This window comes from Balaenoptera ricei (genome assembly GCF_028023285.1).
Source record: "Balaenoptera ricei isolate mBalRic1 chromosome 7 unlocalized genomic scaffold, mBalRic1.hap2 SUPER_6_unloc_1, whole genome shotgun sequence".
Lineage (NCBI taxonomy): Eukaryota > Metazoa > Chordata > Mammalia > Artiodactyla > Balaenopteridae > Balaenoptera > Balaenoptera ricei.
Window position 1 is genome coordinate 765,111 of NW_026777444.1, and position 21,614 is coordinate 786,724.

The 21,614-nt window shown below is 44.0% G+C and overlaps 1 protein-coding gene across 4 annotated transcripts in view; it reads right to left on the reverse strand.

Moving 5' to 3' along the window:
- Positions 1–8,434: 8,434 nt before the first annotated feature.
- RALB (RAS like proto-oncogene B) overlaps positions 8,435–21,614 on the reverse strand; it is a 73,787-nt gene continuing 60,607 nt past the window's right edge. For all 4 annotated transcript variants that reach the window (XM_059912063.1, XM_059912059.1, XM_059912064.1 and 1 more), the window contains 3 exons: positions 16,683–16,891; positions 12,937–13,114; positions 8,435–9,986 (listed from right to left, as the gene is read on the reverse strand). In XM_059912063.1, the coding sequence (XP_059768046.1) occupies positions 9,867–9,986; positions 12,937–13,114; positions 16,683–16,891 (507 nt within the window). In that variant the 3' untranslated portion in view covers positions 8,435–9,866. The remainder of the gene's footprint in view (positions 9,987–12,936; positions 13,115–16,682; positions 16,892–21,614) is intronic.

The following is a 21,614-nucleotide window of genomic DNA, read 5'->3' on the forward strand; positions in this document are numbered from 1 at the left end:
AACTTCTCAGTCTGTGTGTCCATTCTTTTCCCACGTTCTTGGATCATCTTTATGATCATTACTCTGAACTCTTTCTTAGTAGATTGCCTATCTCCACTTCACTTAGTTGTTCTTCTGGTGTTTTATCTTGTTCCTTCCTGAGACATATTCCTTTGCTGTCTCATTTTGTTTAAATTTCTATTTATATTTTTATGTATGTAGTAGCTTAGTTACATTTCTCAACCTTGAAGTGGCTCTCTGTAGGTGATGTCCTATGTATCCCAGCAGTACACTCCCCTCTTGTCACCCAAGGACCAGCTGGTTCCAGGGTAGGTTCTGACCTGTGTTTGCAGACTCAGTTCAGCAGGCTGCAGGATCATAGTTTCCTTGCTTCTGGTGTCTGCCCCCTGGTGGGTGAGGCTGCTCAAGAGGCTTGTGCAGGCTTCCTGGTGGGAGGGGCTGGTGCCTGCCTACTGGTAGGTGGGGTTGGGCATGTCTAGAGGTGGCTGTGGGCACTAGAAGTCTTTAGGCAGCCTGTCTGCTGATGGGTGAGGGTGCGTTCCAGCCCCATTGGTTGTGTGGCCTGAGGCGTCCCAGCACTGGAGCCTGCAGACTATGGGGTGGGGCCAGGTTTTGCTGCCAAGAACAGGAGACATCTGCCTCCAGCCTGGGTTCACATAGGTCCCCGCTACATCCACCACCAGCTTACAACCCCCTCTGGCCTTCAGAGCCAAATATTCTGGGGGCTCCTCCTCCCGATGCCAGACCTCTAGGCTGGGGAGCCTGGCGTGGGGCTCAGAGCGCTCACTCCTGTGGGAGAACTTCTGCGATATGATTATTCTCCAGTGTGTGGGTCGCCCACCTGTGTGGTATGGGGTATGCTTATATTGTGAGTGCTCCCCTCCTACCAGGCAATAATAGTATCTAGAAATACAGGAGTTATCTAACCACTGATGTGAGAATAGAAATGGTTAAATGTGACTTTCAAGGAACAGAGCTGGAGTGGGAAAGAGCAAAAGTAAAGAGTTTCCATTACAAGCCCTTCTAGACCATTAGATTTTCCAGCACATGCACTTATAATTTTGATTAAATAATTTTAATGAATTAAAAAAAATACCAAAGTCAAGTTTACTACTACTAACATTAACTGTATATGTTAGTACTTTCCCACTGTTTTTTCTTTTTTTAAATTGACATATAGTTGATTTACAATGTTGTATCAGTTTCTGGTATACAGCAGAGTGACTCAGTTATACATATATATACATTCTTTTTCATATTCTTTCCCATTGCAGTTTATCACAGGATATTGAATATAGTTCCCTGTGTTATACAGTAGGACCTTGTTGTTTATCCATCCTATATATAATAATTTGGATCTGCTAATCCCAAACTCCCAATCCATCCCTCCCCCACCCAACTCCCCCTTGGCAACCACAAGTCTGTTCTCTATGTCTGTGAGTCTGTTTCTGTTTCATAGGTAAGTTCATTTGTGTCGTATTTTAGATTCCACATATAAGTGATACCATATGATATTTGTCTTTCTCTGACTTACTTCACTTAGTACGATAATCTCTAGGTCCATCCAAGTTGCTGCAAATGGCATTATTTCGTTCTTTTTTATGGTTGAGTAGTATTCCATTGTATATATATATATATATACCACATCTTCTTTATCCATTCATTTGTTCTTGGACATTTAGGTTGCTTCCATGTCTTGGCTATTGTAAATAATGCTTCTATGAACATAAGGGTGCATGTATCTTTTTGAATTAGAGTTTTGTCCAGATATATGCCCAGGAGTGGGATTGCTGGATCATATGGTAACTCCATTTTGAGTTTTTTGAGGAGACTCCATACTGTTTTCCATAGTGGCTGCACCAACTTACATTCCCACCAACAGTGTAGGAAGTTTCCCTTTTCTCACACCCTCTCCAGCATTTGTTATTTGTGTATTTTTTAGTGATGGCCATTCCGACCAGTGTGAAGTGATCCCTCATTGTACTTTTGATTTGCATTTCTCTAATAATTAGCCATGTTGAGCATCTTTTCATGTGCCTGTTGGCCATCTGTATGTCTTCTTTGGAGAAATGTCTATTTATGTCATCTGTCCATTTTTCGATTGGGATGTTTGGTTTTTTGAGTATGAGCTGTTTGTATATTTGGAAATTAAGCCCCTGTTGGTCACATCATTTGCAAATATTTTCTCCTAGTCTGTAGGTTGTCTTTTCATTTTGTTTATGGTTTCCCTTGCTGTATTAAAGCTTGTAAGTGTAAGTCCCATTTGTTTATTTTTGCTTTTGTTTCTATTGCCTTGGGAGACTGACCTAAGAAAACAGGTACAATTTATGTGAGAGAATTTTTGCCTCTGCTCTCTTCTAGGAGTTTTATGGTGTCATGTCTTATGTTTAATTCTTTAAGCCATTTTGAGTTTATTTTTGTGTATGGTGTGAGGGTGTGATCTAACTTCATTGATTTACATGAGGCTGTCCAGCTCTCCCAGCACGACTTGCTGAAGAGACTGTCTCTTTTTCATTGTATATTCTTCCTCCTTTGTCAAAGAATTGACCATAGGTGTAGGGGGTTATTTTTGGGCTCTCTATTCTGTTCCAGTGATCCATATGTCTGTTTTTGTACCAATACCATGCAGTTTTGATTACTGTAGCTTTGCAGTATTGTCTGAAGTCTGGGAGGGTTATGCCTCCTGCTTTGTTCTTTTTCCTCAGGATTACTGTGGCAATTTTGGGTCCTTTATACTTCCATATAAATTTTAGAAGGATTTGTTCTAGTTCTGTGAAAAATGTCATGGGTAATTTGATAGGAATTGCATTAAGTCTGTCGATTGCTTTGACCATTTTAACGAGATTAATTCTTCCAATCCAAGACCAAGGGATATCTTTCCATTTCTTTGAATCATCTTCAGTTTTCTTTATTAATGTTTTATAGTTCTCAGCATAAAAGTCTTTCACCTCCTTGGTCAGGTTTATTCTTAAGTATCTTTTTTGGGGGGTGTGATTTTAAAAGGTTTTTTTTGTTGTTGTTTTTTTTGAATTCCCTTTCTGATATTTCACTGTCAGTTTAAAGAAATGCAACCAATTTCTGTATGTTAATCTTGTATCTTGCTACCTTGCTGAATTCATTTATCAGTTCTAGTAGCTTTCGTGTGGAGTCTTTAGGGTTTTCTATAAATAGTTTCATGTCATCTGCATATAATGACAATTTTACCTCTTCCCTTCCAACTTGGATACCTTTTCTTTCTTTTTCTTGTCTGATTGCTGTGGCAAGGACTTCCAATACTATGTTCAATTGAAGTGGTGAGAGTGAGCATCCTTGTCCTGTTTCAAATTTTAGTGGAAAGGCTTTCAGCTTTTCAGTATTATATTGGCTGTTGGTTCGTTATAAATAGCTTTTATGATGTTGAGATATGTTCCCCCTATACCCACTTTGGTAAGAGTTTCTATCATGAATCGATGTTGAATTTTGTCAAATGCTTTTTCTGCATCTATTGAGATGATCATGTGCTTTTTGTCCTTTGTTGCTGTAGTATATCACACTAATTGACTTGCATATGTTGAACCATCCTTGTGAACTTGGGATGAATCCAATTTGGTTGTGGTGTATGATCTTTTTTATGTGTTGTTGGTTTCGATTCGCTACTATTCTGTTGAGAATTTTTGCATCTATATTCATCAAAGATATTGGCCTGTAATTTTCTTTTTTGGTTGTATCTTTGTCTGGTTTTGGTATTAGGGTGCTGGTGGCCTCACAGAATGTCTTTGGGAATGTTCCTTCCTCTTCAACCTTTTGGAAGAGTTTGAGAAGGATCGGTATAAATTCTTCTTTGTATGTTTGGTAGAATTCACCTGTGAAGCCATCTGGTCCTGGACTTTTGTTTGTAGGGAGTTTCTTTGGGTTTTTTTGTTTGTTTGTTTGTTTTTTAACAGATTCTATTTCACTTCTAGTGATTGGTCTGTTCAAATTATCTATTTCTTCTTGATTCAATTTAGGTGGGCTGTATGTTTCTAGAAACTTTTCCATTTCTTCTAAGTTGTCAAATGTGTTGGCATATAATTGTTTATATTATTCTCTTATGGTATTTTGTATTTCTGCAGTATCGATTGATGTTACTCCTTTTTCATTTCTTATTTTATTTGGGTTCTCTGTCTTTTCTTCTTGGTGAGCCTGGCCATAGGTTTGTCAATTTTGTTTACCCTTTCAAAGAACCAGCTCTTGGTTTTATTGATTTTTTTCTATTGTTTTTTAAATCTTTATTTTATTTATTTTCTCTCTGATTTGATTATTTCCTTCCTTCTGCTGACTTTAGGTTTTGTTTGTTCTTCTTTTTCTAATTCTTTTAGGTGGTAGGTTAGGTCGTTTGAGATTTTTCTTGTTTCTTGAGGAAGGGTTGTATCGCTATGAACTTCCCTCTAAGAAATGCTTTTGCTGCATCCTATAGATTTTGTATGGTTGTGTTTTCATTGTCACTTGTCTCGAGGTATTTTAAATTTTCCTTTGATTTCCTCATTGACCCTTTTTTTTTTTTTTTTTTTTTAATAGCATGTTGTTTAGTTTCCATGTAATCGTTTTTGTCTCTTTTCTTTTTCTGAGGTTGATCTGTAGTTTCATCCCATTGCGGTCAGAAAAGATGCTTGAAATAATTTCTGTATTCTTAAATTCATCAAGATTTGTTTTGTGCCCTAGTATATGGTCAGTCCTAGAGAATGTTCCATGTGCACTTGAAAATAATGTATATTCTGGTTTGGGGGGGGATGTAATGTCCTGAAAATATCAATTAAGTCTGACTGTTCTATTGTATCATTTAGGATCTCTGTTGCCTTATCGATTCTCTGTCTGGAAGATCTGTCCATTGATGTAAGTGTGGTGTTAGTCTCCTACTACTATTGTATTCCTGTCAATTGCTCCCTTTATGTCTGCTAGTATTTATGTATTTGGGTGCTCCTATGTTAGGTGCATATATGTTGATGAGTGTAAAATCCTCTTCTTGTATTGCTCCTTTTGTCATTATATAGTGTCCTTTATCTTTCTTTATGGCCTTTGTTTTAAAGTCTGTTTTGTCTGATATGAGTATTGTGATCCCCGCTTTCTTGTCATTTCTGTTTGCAGGAGGTATCTTTTTTCCACTCCCTCACTTTCAGTCTGTGTGTGTCCCTTACCCTAAAGTGGGTCTCTTGTAGACAGCATATTGTAGGCTCTTGTTTTATTATCCAATGTGCCACTCTCTGTCTCTTGATTGAAGCATTTAGCCCATTGACATTTAAGCTAATTATTGATAAATATGTACTTATTTATTGGCCTTTCAGCCTTGTTTTCCAGTTGATTCTGTGTTTCTTTTTTGTTCCTTTTTCTTTTTCTCCTTTTGTGGTTTGCTGTGTTCCTTTTATATTATGCTTGTGTTCTCTTCTTTTTGGTGTTTGCAAATCTATTATATGTTTTTGATTTGTGGTTACCCTGTTTTTCAAGTAAAATTGAAAAGTTGTTTACAACTTTGTTGAAAAGTTGTTTACAACTTTCAAGGAAGTTAACCACTTCCTGTATCTGCTTGCTTTAGATGATAGTCATCTAGGTTCAATCTATAGTCATATAGGTTCAATCACATTCTAATTCTAAAAAAAAAAAAAAAAATCTACGTTTTCTTACTCTCCTCCTCCACATTTTGTGATTTTGATGTCCTCCTTTACATCTTCATGTTTATCCTTTTGCTGTTCATTGTGCTTATCATTGCTTTCATAAGAATTTTATTTTTTTTTCCTTTTAATCTGTATACTGGCTTATATAAGTGATTTACTTTCCAATTGTGATTTCCTCTTTCCTATGGCTTCTTGCTTCTTTTATATTTAGAGAAGACCTTCCTTAGTATTGCTGTATTCTTTTAGTTTTTGCTTGTCTGAGAAATTCTTTCTCTCTCCTTCTATTCTAAATAATGATCTTGCTGGGTAGAGTTTCCTACGTTGCGGATTTTTCCCTTAGGACTTTGAACATATTTTGCATCTCCCTCCTGGCCTGCAGCATTTCTGTAGAGAAATCAGCTGATAGCCTTATGGGTGTTCCCTGGTAATTAACTCTTTTTCTCTTGCTGCCTTCAGAATCCTCTTTAACTTTTGCCATTTTACTTATATGATGTCTTGGTGTAGGTCTGTAGTGTTCATCTTTTTTGGGACCCTCTGTGCTTCCTGTATCTGGATATGTTTCCTTCTTTAGGTTTGGGAAGTTTTCAGCTATAATTTCTTCAAATACATTTTCAATCCCCTTTTCTCTTTCTTCTCCTTCTGGAATCCTTATTATGTGTAGATTGGCACACTTTATATTATCCCATAAGTAAGTCTCTTAGATTGCTTTCTTTTTTTTTTTTTTTTTTTCATTTGGCTTTCTGTCTGCTGTCCTGGTTGGGTTATTTCCACTATTCTATCTTCCAGATCACTTATTTGTTCTTCTGCATTATTCATTCTTCTGTTCACTGCCTTGAACTCAGCTTTCATCTCAGCAAATGAGGTTTCTAATTTTTCTTGGCTACTCCTTCTAGTTTTTTACAGTAATCTGCATTTCTGTCAATAGCCTTTCTTAATTCCTTAAGTATTTTCATTATCTCCTTTTTGAACTTGGTGTCCATTAGACTCCATTTCATTGTTTTTCAGGGGTGTTCTCTTGATCTTTTAACTGGGAGTGGTTCCTGTGCTGCTTCATTTTACTTATATTTCTCTTGCTCTATGACTTTAGGAGAAACAATTATCTACTGTGGTCTTGGAGGGCTATTTTTATGTGGGAGCATCTTGGCGCCAGGGCTGCTTTTAGTGTGGGTGCCTGTTGCCTCTTTCCTCAGCGTGTGCTGTTACCACCTTGATAGGGGTGTGACTGGTGTTGTGACCAGAGCCTGCACCGGATGTTAACCAGGACCTCCTATTTGCTCTGTGACTGTCGCAGCCCTGTCAGGGGTGGGGTCTGCTTCCTAGCTGCTGGAGTAGAAGCCCCAGCCCATTTCTGAGCTGCGTTTCTGAGATGTGGTGCAAGGTAGGAGGAATTGGGGCACTCCCACTGGGAGAGGATGAGGACTCCTCCACTGGAGCTGTCCACCTGTGAGTGTGCTCTGTGGTGCCACCTGTCACCCGTTGTGCAGGCTCACAAGGTACACTGTTGTTGGCACTGCCCTCAGCCCCGCCTACACCGTGGGGTACTTTCCCACTGTTAATACTTATCCACTGTTAAGCTTCTATACTATTTTATTATAATATAGTGTTTAGACCAACATAGGTGAATCTTATACCCCAATTTCATTTCGTTTAAATTTATATATCATAATTCAACCTAATCTACAGCATCTATTTTTTTTCCCACATATTCATGTCATTGGTGTCAGGATGGATTCGCATAATTTGGCAGGTTTTTCCTTAGTGGTACGTAAATTATGGGGATGTCTTATCATCAGTGGTGTCTGATATTTGATGAACTAGGGCACTTGTAGGGAATTATACGTCCAGGTATTTTTCCTCTGCATCACTTTTTGAACCTATAGCCTGTTAGGTCTTTCTCTACTGCTCTGCCACTCATCACACTGCAGCCATGTGGCTCCTTCAGGTCTCAGCTTAAATGTCACTCCCTTTCAGAAGCCTGTTGACCACCCAATTGAAATCAGCTCTATGGCCCAGAAACATTTCCTATCCTATTACCCAGTTTTATTATGATCATCAAGGCACTTGCTGTGATATTTTCAATTATTGGTCTCTTTCCTCACTAAAGCATAAGCTCCAGGAGAATAGAGCTCTGGCCTATCTTGTTCAACACAATATCCCAGCACTTGGAATAGAGCCTGACACCAAGAAGGTGCTCATATCTTTCTAGAAGGAAGACTTTGGAAAAATAATGCTAGGCTATGGACACAGTATCTAGTCATTTAGCAAGGTAGTATGTTTCAAATTTATAAAGAACATTGCTTCCTTATTTTTCTACGGAAAAGAATCTCACCTCTATAAATCATTTTGTCGGGAAGATCCATTTCTGATTGCTATCCAGTTAAATATAATTTCAGAAATACACTAATGGCATATACTAAGAATAATTTCCATAGCATGGAACAATTCATACCATCCTTAATTTATTTGTATGTATTCCAAACCTACCTACTCTCGACCAGAACTGATATATCAAACAGGTGGCGAACTAGGAGGAGAAGAAAAAGGTTGTTTCAGAAAATGCAAGAGTGTGATTACCTTCAACTTTTTAAATTTTAAGAAGAGTAGTCGTCTCTCTCTTCCAAAGGAAAGATGAAGTTAAAATTACTGTTTATACTTATAAATTTATTTCCCCAGCCCAATTCAAAAAATTAATTGAAATAAAAGTTTGCAGAACATCTAACAAGAACGATAATGAATACCTGTCCATTTCTTTAATACGTTTCACATGTATGACAAAAGGATAAAATAAGAAGGCTGAAATTCTGAAAAACTGTAAATTTCTGTTTTTTAATTGAAAAAAAGCCCATGATTCTTTGGGAGGTGATACAAGATTGTTTGTTTTCCAGTCAGATCATAATTTCTACAATTGCTGTAATAACCATAAATTCCAAGGGTTCCCGTTCTCCCCACCCCAATTCACTTTTGGCACCTATACATGAAATATCACTTCTGAAAAATGGGGAAAAAATATGCTGAGTACTAGGTTTTTATCACTGTCCTTTCATCATGAAAAAATTTCTGACTGCTGAATTCAGAATATTGATACAAGAAAGACAATATCTCATCCATAAAAATCTTTTTCTAACTAACTAGATGGCTGTCTCAGAAACAAATTTATATTAGAAACAGCAGCCAATTCTCAGCGGTAAAGGGGCAGTGGCTTCTCCACTTCTTCTGAATTTACTGAGCAATTCTATGAGAGGTAGCAGGTGTCTGGCACAGGCTCTGGCTTCATGATTTTAGAACACAATCTTAAGTCATCACGTTCTTCAGAAGAACTTGGGCTACACTGAAAGAAACAAAAGAAAAGGTCCTCTCAACCTCTGCAGGGAGGAGCGGGTCAGGACAGAGCGTGGGTTACAGGTGGAGAAGGAGGGGCCTGACCCTATGAGTGGCAATTAGGAGAGGATTTAGCCAAAGGACTTCTTTTAAAAATTCTGATTAGAAAAGTATATCATTTATACAGTATATTGCTCTTGAGTCTTCATGTCGCTTATTAAAAACGAAGCTCCTACACAGAAATCAGGATGCCACAGGAGAAAAGCAGCCAACACAGACTGTAACTGGCTGCTATTTAACTATGAAGAGCACAACCTTCATATTTCATATTGAGAAGGATTTCTGAGCTTGGTGTTGATCTGTTTGGCCCCATTCAACTTTGTTTTTTTAGCTCTGCTTCAGAGCCACAGGGTATGGCCAAGAGACCCAAAACAATCTCCCAATTTTCCAGCGTCATTAGAACCTAGTGGATGTTTCTGAGAACTACTGTTGAGCTGACAAGGGTGGGGGGAGCCTCACCCCACCCTCGCTTCCCAAGATCTAATAAAACAAGACACTTTTATTTCAAAACGAAAGACGCTAATGTTACAAAACTGGGGAAAAAATAAGAAGCTAGGACAGTCCTTCTTAATTAACACTTGGCTAATGCCTGCCTGCAGCACTACACACGTGGCTTATTTTAGGAAGGAGAAGAAGGAGGAAACTCTGAAACCTCCCGACAGAGGAGCCGTCCCATTGCACAGTCAAGGGCTTATTTCTTCTGCCAGCCACCGGTTCACAAATATTTTCCCCATTTATAGAAGCGTGTGTGAATGAGGTTGGGGAGAGCAGGGAACAGGCCGAGAGGTCGACTGGAGTCTTGGCTTGAGGAACCTGCCCTCTCTCCTTAGTGGCGACCGACTTGGTCCAGCACCTCGACCTTCACAGTAAGCAACATCTTTCTTTAAAACTTTTCTTGTTCTTGCTGCTTTTCTTGCCATTCTTGTCTTTGTTTTCTGACATCTTCTTTGCTCTGATCTCTCTCATGAGGTCAAAGAACACCTGGGGTGGGGAGAAAGGGGTGAAAAGAACAAGGAAGAAAAAGCCATTTAATGATTTAATGAAGCAATTCGACCAAGCAGGATATGTAGTTACAGTTTAAAGTATATATAAAAGCCAAATGTATTCTTAAAAACCACGGGCCATCAAAAACAAAAGGTCGGGCTTCCCCGGTGGCGCAGTGGTTGAGAGTCTGCCTGCCAATGCAGGGGACACGGGTTCGAGCCCTGGTCTGGGAAGATCCCACATGCCGCGGAGCAACTGGGCCCGTGAGCCACAACTCCTGAGCCTGCGCATCTGGAGCCTGTGCTCCGCAACAAGAGAGGCCACGATAGTGAGAGACCCCGCGCACCGCAATGAAGAGTGGCCCCCACTTGCCGCAACTAGAGAAAGCCCTCGCACAGAAACGAAGACCCAACACAGCCATAAATAAATAAATAAATAAGCAAATATGATTAAGAAAAATATATTTAAAAAAACAAACAGACAAAAGGTCTAGGGCTTCCCTGGTGGCAGTGGTTAAGAGTCCGCCTGCCAATGCAGGGGACCCAGATTCAAGCCCTGGTCCGGGAAGATCCCACATGCCACAGAGCAACTAAGCCCGCGTGCCACAACTACCAAAGCCCACATGCCTAGAGCCCACGCTCCACAACAAGAGAAGCCACCCCAATGAGAAGCCCACGCACCGCAACGAAGACCCAACGCAGCCAAAAATAAAAATTAATTAATTTTTTTTAAAACCCAAAAAACAAAAGGTCTAGAGCAGATGAGAACATTAGAAACGTATTCTAATTCCACAAAGGAAACCTCTCTGCTCACATCATATAATGGGTCAAGCTAAGGGCAGCAGCGTCATACCGTTACTACGATTCAGCAGCTTATTTCACGCTGATGAAACCTGTTCTGGGGATAAGTGTGATGAAGGATGAAACATCACAGGACAGACCGACAACAGTTTGTGAAACTTACAGACACCGAGAGTGACGACAGTCAGCAGGCGTGCTGGCTTCCAGCCACCGGGACAGGGAAGGGAGGAGAGTGCCTCGGGGCCCTGCCACATTCCACCGAGCTGGTGAGTCCTCCCCTGACTCTACAGGCACGAGTGCCATCACGCAGGACGGCTTCGCAGCCTGACCCCGACGGCAGACTGGGGAACGCGGTGGGCGGGGCGGAGGAGGGGATGCAGCTTGAACAAACGACGGGGCCCCCGACGCGGGGGGCAGAGGGGGTGCCACCCTCCCCACGTCTGCCCCTCCCTGCCCCGCTCCCGTGATGCCAGCTGCAAGGGGCCTCATCAAGAGCTGATGAGACGTGTCCTTTGAATGCCAGCGTGCTATCAGTTGTCACAGTGGTCTGGGTTTTGCCCTCTGCTACCAGCAACCATGCCCGGGTACCGACTACATGCCAGCAGCCGAAATACGCCTCCTACAAAGAAAGATTTGCGGTTTCTCACAGAGAAGACGGAAAGTGTGAGATTGAGCGTAGCCTCTGACCTTCGGACGTTTGCGCAGAACAGGCTCCTGTTACTTTCTAGAGGAAAGCGAGACTGAGCTTTCCGAGTGGGGGACTCCACGAGCCCTCACCACTAGCTCAGGGTGAAGGAAAGGACCCCCCCAACTGCATCAGGCTGACCTAAGCACCCCTCTCCTCCAGCCTCTCAGGAAAGCGCCCCCTCCCCCATAACAGGGGCCGTGAACAGCTTCGAATGTCGCCGGTTTTTCCTTGTCCTAGCAGCAGAAGGCAGGCGGAGGGAGGGGAAGGGCGTGTGTCCAGCTTCAAATGATGCCCAAGCTGTTCATCGCCAGTCTCATCGACAACCTCCTTTCCTGGGAACTGTTCACAGTGAACACAACGCTGCCCGGCATCAGCTTCTGCTGGTTCCCGTTTGGCAGGTCCGGCAGGTCCCGGCCAGGAAGGGGAGGTGACAAGCCGGTGTGACAGCTCCCGCCCCCCAGGTCGGCAGTTCCAAGCCCGGAAAGTCTTCCTGATTTTTAAAAAATGAAGTGCGTGACTGGACTTCCTGTGTGTTTTCTAACTCTACAGCTAGAAAACAATTTGATAGGAACGGAAAGATTTGGAAATGCACAAGAATCAACGTTAAGAGCTGAGATAACAATCAGAGAAAAAGGAGCTGCTGTGGGAACCTGCTTCGCACGGCAGATGCAGCTTAACAGACTGACGTCGTTGGAGAGGCTTCCAAAGCGGACGCCTTCCGACACCAGCGTCCTTCCAGCAACCCTGCAAGCTGAAGTGACACCTGGTTTCAAATCCCTTCCTCCTCAGGTGGGAAGCAAAGGAGAAAGGAGGAGGGATGTGAGGGATTCAGGTGCTGCACAGACGGAGCAGACGAGTCCACGGCGTGGCTGCAAAGTGACGCGCGTCGGCCTTACGGGAACCCAGGCCGTGACGGCAGAGAGAGGACCTCAGCTTTTAGGTGGTCGATTTTAGCTCTGGGGCCACCGCTGTGAACTCCAGCTTTTTAAAAGAAGGCCTCACAATCGCAATCACTGGAAGGTGGGTTTTCAAACCGTCGGTGTGCATCACTGTCAAGGTCATCCTTTCCTTCGCCTCAGAGATTTGAACGAAGAACTACGCTGGGGCTGGGGAAGAGGGGAGGGATCCCTGGACGCACAGACGAAGTTATAAAGGCTGGACCCCTTGGCCCTGCCGGTGGGCAGGGAGGTGAAGAGAACAAATCTACCCAACCCGCCAGCGAGGGCAAAGTCAAGGGCCCCCGGAGGCGCCGGCCCCGCCCCTGGAGGACACGGGCCGCGGAGGCCGCGGAGGCCGCGAGGGCAGCGTCTGCGGAGGCCGCGCCTCGCCCGCCCGACGGCGCGCACCTGACCCGGCTCCGGGGGGCCGCACCCTCCCCGAGCCGCTCGTGCGGACGCCCGGACCCCCGGGAGGCGCCCCCCCGGCTCCCCAGGACCGGCAGGTGGGGAGCGGGGCCCACCTTGTCCACGTTGGCCCGCGTCTTGGCCGAGGTCTCCACGTACTGCACGCCCCACTCCTCGGCCTTGGCCCTGGCCTCCTCCAGCGGCACCTGCCTCCGCTCCTGCAGGTCGGACTTGTTCCCCGCAACCAGCAGCGGGACTTTATCTTCTTCCGCCTTAACGCGGAGGATCTGTTCCCTGGGCGACAGGTCAAGAAGAAGGCGGCTGAGCAGGCCAGGCCGGGCGCCGGTCCCCGCCACAGGCGGGCCGCTGGCCCAGGCCCGTCCCCAGGGAGCGCCCCTCCCGCCCGTGGCCAGCCAGCGCCTGCCGGCTCCGCTCCCAGCTTGCTGCGCCCCGGGGACCCGGGCGCCCACTACCGACGCGGGTCTGGGGCTTCCCTGGCGCCGGTCCAGTGGTTAGGCCTCCGCGCTCCCAATGCAGGGGGTCCGGGTTCCATCCCCGGTGGGGGAACTACGATCCCGCAGGCCGCGCGGTGTGGCCAAAAAATCAATAAATATAACGAACAGTAAAACGGGAGAAAAGTTCTTAAAAAAAAAAAAAAAACAACGCAGGTTTCTGGGCCCAGGAGCAGATACTTGGGCAGGAGCCCAGGGTTCTGCATTTCAACAGCATCCCCAATTTACGCTTCGGCCAGAAAACAAAACAAAGGAGAAACCTGGGACCCTCTATGGTAGAAACCAGATGAAAGAAGTATCTTCATATACAAAACGCTTAATAATGCCCCTGGGGAAAAAAAAGTCTGATTTCTTTGTGAGAATAAAAGCCATGAAACCCAGGGGTTTTCATATGGTCTGTTAGCAGACCGTGAAATCAATGCAAAACCGGTGATTCTTTTTCCTCAGTCAAGTAGCATATTACAGAAAAGCAAAGCAACATTAGAGGGAGGCTCACAGTAAAGGTAAGTATGGTTTTCTGCCACTCCTGCTTCAACTCTGTCTGCATCTGTGCACCCCGCCCCCGCCGAGGTCTGTGAGGCAGGAGCCCTACTTCAACGTGCATTATTTTTCTACTACAAAGTGGGGGGGGGGAAAAATGAAATACTACAAGGTCTATGGAAAAGTACTTCCAAAACATCTTCTCTAAAATAACTGCTACCTGTAGCACATTAAAGTTTACCTCTACTAAAAATAATCAGCTACCTAAAATCATTTTGGAAAAACAGAGTATTCAAGAAATTAAATATTCCGCTTCCATTATTTTGAACCAGGGGGAACCTGCCTACTTCTGTATTCCCACACATTCCCAAAAGAGACCCCTTCAAAAACGTATTTGGTGGGGATTTGCACTTTTACATAATACGGGGTGACATTTCATAATAATAAAAACGTTTAAATTTTTTCCCATACAGTCGGTTTCACTACCAGATATCAGTTTTTTACAGTTGGGGTCTAGTGGACTTACAGTGTCATGTTAGTTTCAGGTGTGCAGCACAGCGACTCAGTTACACATATACATGTATCCCTTCTTTTTCAGATTCTTCTCCCTTATCGGTTATTACAAGATAGCGAATAGAGTTGGCTGTGCTGTACAGCAGGTCCTTGTTGGTTCTCTACTTTGTATGCAGACTGTGTGTCTGTTAATCCCAAGCTCCTGATTTATCCCCCTGCTTTAAGCAAAATGAAAAATAAGCAGATGCTTGAAACCTGTCTCTGAGGAGCTTTGCCACACCCTGCATTTCACAGGGGTCAAAGAGCACGGGCTATGCTTAGAAGTTAGTGATCAGTAAACATGGTGAACAGTAAAAACTGATCACATTCTGGCTCATTAGTCTTGCAGAGGCGTGACTAATCACCTCATCGATAAACATATTGAACGAGAAACAGGAGTACCAAGCTCTGGTCTCTTGTAACAAGCCTAAAAGTTTCAAGGAAGAGAGGGTGTACTGACATTTTGTTTTATGTTGGAGCCTTTCCGTTTGGAAGATAAATGCAGAAACGCTGTTTTAAAACTGCTAACAGGCGAGAAGCGACTGAGTTTAACCGTAAGGGCTCCGAGGATCTACCCACACAGCCGTCTGCTTCCAGCGCCGTGGGAAACCGGGGCGGCCTGGGGCTTTTATCGAACTGCCCAGAGTTCAAGCCACAAGCACTAACTTCCCCTTCCTTTTTCTTTTAGGTCATCACCTGTCCTTTCTCTTCTTTCATAACAACCAAAACCCTCCTCCCAGGAGGAAGTAAGGAGGCACGAGTGTATCTGTGTGTGTGTGTGTGTGTGTGTGTGTGTGTGTGTGTGTGCAGTGACTGGGGGCACAGCCAGCGCTTCCTTTATGGTGACTCACGGGCCGATGGGAAACCCAAGGCTCAGGACAGGGAAGAAAATAGGGCGGTGAGTGCATCCGTCCTGTTCGGTCCTCAAGAAGGCATCACAGCAGGATCGTGTTGATGCAAAGCCAACTGTGAACACGTGGACTATAGCCACTTACAGAAGCTTCTCGAAGCTTCTCGGTACAGCAGGAAGAGCTACAAGTAACAGGGTTTCTCACAGGGAGTCCTAGCCGGTTAACAGCTCACAACACACATGCCACAGTTGCCGAGAACTGCATCATCCGCCCCCCGGAGGCTTGGGGCCACGAAGACAACAACTGAGGCTCTGCCTGACTCCTCTCGCCTTGCTCTGCCCATCTCCCCAGAGGCCGCTCCTGAGCGCTGCCCCCCCCCCCATGCCCACTGATGCTCCTTCCACATCTCGGGGGGATGTTCAGCTTCCTCGTTCTCACCTTCGGCTGATGACCTTCACTTCTGACCAGAACTTGCTAAAGAATGAGAAAAGATTACTGGTTGTTTCCTTCCTTTTTAGTTCCCTATTAGACTCTAGTTCTGGTTCTTAGAATAAAAAGTCTCCTGGGGACTTCCCTGGCGGTCCAGCGCTTGGGACTCGGCACTCTCACTGCATGGGTTGGATCCCTGGTTGGGGAACTAAGATCCCGCACGCCACGCAGTGTGGCCAAAAAATAAACAAAAAGTCACCTGGATGGATCTGTTTATAAGGAGGGGGATGAAAACGCACAAGTGTGTAAGGGAGCTGGGACAGGGATGGGGAAGAGAGACCCTTCCCGCTAGAACCCCTGAGAGCATCACCTTGTGCCCACACAGTGAGAAGGGCCTGGGGCCGCCACACCATGAAGGGCTCTCCTTAGGAAATCTAAGTCTAACGCGTCATTTTATTTCATCTCATCAACAAGAGCATTTTCAGGTAAAGAGACAGAACGCTAAGGACACTTGCCCTGGGTCACAGTACTGTGACAGGGGGGGGACTCAGACCCCCCGGGTCTATGTGACCCTGAAGCCGGTGCTTTCTGCCCCACTGAGCTAATGTCCCCAAGGGAGCAGCACACGGTCACTCTGACCCAAGGCGTCCACTCTCCCGACATCTGAGGTTTCAGAAGCCTCAAAGTAGAGCAGAACTGTTGCTTTTCTAGCAAAATTGGGAAAAAGATAAAGATAGTTAACGCTTAACAACCCCTGTCTCCCGGGATTTACATGAAAACAAAACCACCGGCTCTTGACTGTATGGAATGGCTTCGTCCTCTCTAGGAACAACAGATCCTTAAGATCATTTATATGTGGAAGTTACAAACCTAAGAAGCCCAAAGAGAGCATAACAAATAACGAGCTGTAAAGTGCCAAGATCCAGAAAGCCCCAGCAAGCTCTTCAGAGAGATTTCGTCCCGAGACGTACTCCGCTCAGCCCCAACCTCCTTCCAAGGCTGCCAAGAACAGAAGGCAGAGGGCCCCCTGGGACGCACCTGAACTCGGCAGTCGCTGTGAATGACTCGTGCTCCGTGATGGAGAACACAAGGAGGAAGCCCTCCCCGCTCCGGAAGTAGTTGTCGCGAATGGCCGCGTAGTCCTCCTGTCCGGCCGTGTCCAGGATGTCTATCTGGACTTCCTCCCCGTCCAGGACCACTTTCTTCCTGTAACTGTCAGCCTTGGTAGGTTCATAGTCCTCCACGAACTGAGCAAATAGACGACACGATTAGTAGTTAACCAAGTTCTAAGAGAAAGAAGAGCTGCCAAAAAATAAATTTCAATATATGGGTGCTTTGCTTATCATCAACTGAGGCTTTACTGAGTGCTGATGATTATCACACCACATGTAAGGCACTAAGGATAGAGATAACTCCTTAGGTAGTACTTCTTTGTTGCTTCCAATTCCACCATTTGTTATTTTGTTTTTAAACAGTAAGAACAGATATTCCCATTTTACAGATGAGAAGAGACCAAGCAGAGAGCAGAACGCTTGGCAATACTCTTGTCAGCATAAAATTACAGTTAAACACTGGCAAGGGTAAGAAACGGGAGCTCGTATTCATAATCAACAGAATTATAAAACTCCTCTGAAAAGTAACTGGTCAAGAGGCACTCAGAGGCTTAAATAACAATACAACATGAAAATCTCCAAATGGGTCCAAGATTAAATGTTAAAAATAAAACCCTCAAGTACTAGAAGAAAACATGGGTGAAATCCCTTTATTACCTTGAAGTAGGGAAGGCCTTTTTAACTATGACTCAAAATCCAGAAGCCATGTAAGAAAAAATTGATAAATTAGACTACATAAAAAGTTTTAAAACTTCTGTATGACACAACACACTATAAACAAAGACAAATGACGAGCAGGGAAAAAGTATTTAAACCCATATCATAGAGAACTATATATTAACTAGAAACAGGGAGGGGAAAAAAGATCAACAAGCCGATGGGAAAAAGTGGCAACAGACATAAACAATTCACAGAAAAATAAACACATATGATGTTAAACATATGAAAAGATGTTCATCCTCACTAATAAAGAAAATGGTAACTACGTGGAGATACCATTTTTCACCTACCAGACTGGCAAAAGTCCCAAAGTGTGACAACACACCTCTTGCACATTGCTAATGGCAGGAGACAGCAGTACAGTCTGTACGGAGACCAACATGGCGACACCTAATCGAGTGAGAGAAGCAGTCCTCCCCCTAGGAATCTAATCTACAGACACACCTGCACAGCAACATACAAGGTTATCCACTGTGGCACCACGTGTAGCAGCAAAAGATGAAAAAGCACCCAAATGCCCAGGACAGGGATCCACAGAATGCAATGCTATGCAGCTACAAAAAATGAGGGAAAACACACCCTGGGAAGACAAAACAAAACAAATTTAAAAGCTGTTAAACAGGAAAACTGAAGCAAGTGAACGTAAATGAATATTAGATTGGTAATGTAACCCGACAGAGAAAGAATTAATTCAAGAGACTTTAAAAAAGAATATTTGGATAGAATACATCCCATTAAAAGAGACTAAGGACAAAAAAAATTCAAAGAAATGTTAAACTTCCCTCAGTGGTTATATTATTTAGTAGCAATGATATGAATATTTCAAAGCTATTTTCTTTATATTGCATTATACATAAAATAAGTAATTATTTTAATGATAGTATAAGTCGAGATATTCAGGAAAAAAAGTTAATGATAGCAATGTACTATTAAACTTGAATTCATGCTGGTATAACTGGATATCTCCACATGTGAAAGAATGAAGTTGGATCCCTACTTCACATCACATACAAAAATTAACTCAAAATGGATCAAAGACTTAAATGCAAGAGCTGAAACTATAAACTCTTAGAAGGAAACGTAAGGTGGAAATCTTCATCACCTTGGATTTAGCAATGCATTCTTAGATATGACACCAAAAGCACAAGCAACAAAAGGAAAAAATAAACTGGACTTTATCAAAATTTAAAAATTTCATGCCTCAAAGGACACCACCAAGAAAGTCAAAAGACAACCCACAGAACAGCAGAAAATATCTGAAAAGCATGTATCTAATAAGGAACTGGTACCCAGAATATATAAATAACTCTTAAACCTCAACAATAAAAAGACAATTTTAAAATTAAATGAAATTAAATGCCAATTTAAAAATAGGCAAAGAAAAAAAACAAATGAAGAAAAAATAGACAAAGGATCTGAACAGACATTTCTCCAAAGAAGATATACAAATGGCCAATAAGCACATGAAAAGATGCTCAACATCACTAGTCATTAGGCAAATGCCAATCAAAACCATGAGATGCCGTTTTACACCCATTAGGATGCTGTAATCAAAAAGATAGACAATAACAAGCATTGGCGAGATTGCGGAGAAACTAGACCCGTCATACGTTGTAAAACGGTGCAGCTGCCATGGAAACACGGCCTTTTTGTAGTTCCCAAAAAGTTAAACACAGAGTTACCATATAATCCAGGAAATTTCCCACTTAGGTACACACCCAAGAGAATCTGGCATGTCTACACAAAAACTTGTAGATGAATGTTCACAGCAACTTTGCTCATAATGGCCAAAGGTAGAAACAATCCAAATATCTATCAGTTGACAAATGGATACAGAAAACGTGACATATCCAGACACTGGAGTATTATTCAGTGGTAAAAAGTAAGGAAGTACGGATTCATGCTACAACGTGGATGAACCTTGACAAATTATGGTTGGTAAAAGAAGCCAGACACAAAATATCACATAATATATGAGTCTATTTATATGAAACATTCAGAAGAGACGAATCTATGGAAACAGAAAGCAGATTCGTGGTGGCTGGGGGAAGCGGGTGGAGAGGGACCGCCAGTGGGTGAGGGGTGTCTTTCTGGGGGATGAGAATGTTCTGGAAGTAGTGGTGATGGCTGCACAATTCTGTGAATATACTAAAAACCACTGAATTGTACACGTACAATGCTCAATTTTATGGTATGTGAGTTACATCTCAATTTTTTTAAAAGCATGAAGCACTGACACAGCTATAACATGGATGAACTTTCAAAACGTGATGCTCCAATTACTGAGCCTGCGCGTCTGGAGCCTGTGCTCCGCCTCTCACAGCTACTGAGCCTGCGCGTCTGGAGCCTGTGCTCCGCCTCGCACAGCTACTGAGCCTGCGCGTCTGGAGCCTGTGCTCCGCAACAAGAGGCCGCGATAGTGAGAGGCCCGCGCTCCGCGATGAAGAGTGGCCCCCGCTTCCCACAACTGGAGAAAGCCCTCGCACAGAAACGAAGACCCAACACAGCCATAAATAAATAAATAAATAAATAAATAAATAAAAATTTTTAAAAAACAAAAAACAAAAAAAACCGTGATGCTCAGTGAGAGAAGCCAGACATAAAGGTCACACACTGTCTGATTCCACGTATGTAAAGTGTCCAAACAGCACATCCATAGAAACAGAAAGCAGTTGCCAGGCCCGGGGCCGGTGGGGGGAGGTGCTAATGAGGAACGGCTGCTGCCGTGCAGGGCTCTTCTTTTTGGGGTGATACAAATGTTCTACGATTGCATTGTGGTGATGGCCGCACATCTGCGTGAATACACTAAAAATCACTGAATGGTTCACTTTAAAAGGGTGAATTTCATGGTGCGTGAATTCTTCATAAAGCTAGCATTTAAATTTTTAAAAAATTTAAAAATCGAGTTGAAAATATCGATATGAACTTATGGACCCTTTGAAGGACCTTGTGTTGTCAATCAATAGCTACTAATTCAAATGATTTTAAATCTAAAGATAACCTAATACCAAAACTAAAGAGGGTACTTCCCTGGTGGCGCAGTGGTTAAGAATCCGCCTGCCAATGCAGGGGACACGGGTTCGAGCCCTGGTCTGGGAAGTTCCCACATGCCACGGAGCAGCTAAGCCCGTGCGCCACAACTACTGAGCCTGCGCTCTAGAGCCCATGAGCCACAACTACTGAGCCTGTGTGCCACAACTACTGAGCCTGCGCTCTAGAGCCCACGAGCCACAACTACTGAGCCTGCGTGCCACAACTACTGAGCCCACGTGCCTAGAGCCCGTGCTCCGCAACAAGAGGAGCCACTGCAATGAGAAGCTCCCGCAGGGCAACGAAGAGTAGCCCCTGCTCGCCGCAACTAGAGAAAGCCCACGCGCAGCAACGGAGACCCAACGCAGCCAAAAATACATGAATTAATTAATTTGAAAAATAAATAAAACTCAAGAGTCTCTTACATTCATATAACAATCTTAAAATAGAGAAAAGATGAAAATTTGCCTATGCTTCACAGCAGTGTCCTCCTGTTAATGTCCTTCCAGAGAGACAAATACATGACCCCCCCCCCCAAGAAAACCACCCCAACACCCAGTGCGAACGTCTGCATACACCCTAAAGCACCTCGGTTGCCTGTTCCTGCACTTCCAAGGATGAAGCAGCAAGAGTCCCACCCGCTCCTTTGACGCTGGAAGTCAGAACGTCCCGCATACGGCAGCGGGGAGGGGCGTCCGCGCCGGGGAAGGGCGCTCACTGTGGGAGCTTAGATCACAGCCTTGACGCCTCCGTTCCTTGTCAGCAGGAGCCACCGCGCTGGCTTGCAGGGCTGCCGTGACCCCGCCGCAGACGCCCAGACACGCGGTCTAAGGCCCAGCCTCTCACGCCTTGCTCGCGAGCGTGGCTGCCGCCCGAACCGGCCCGTGGCCAGCCGCCCCTCACCGGCACAGGCAGGCAGCTAAGAAGTCTTCGAGTGTGTCCGGCCAGGGGTCGCAAGGGCAAGCTCTCCCTCTGCCTCACTGCAGTCCCTGCCCATCTTTCCAAGTCAGAACTTAGACAAAAATAAAGACTTCCGAGGCTGTGGCTGCTTCTGTGATCCAGCTTTCCTGGAAATTCCACCACAGAAGCTAAAAGTTTTCTTTTAAAC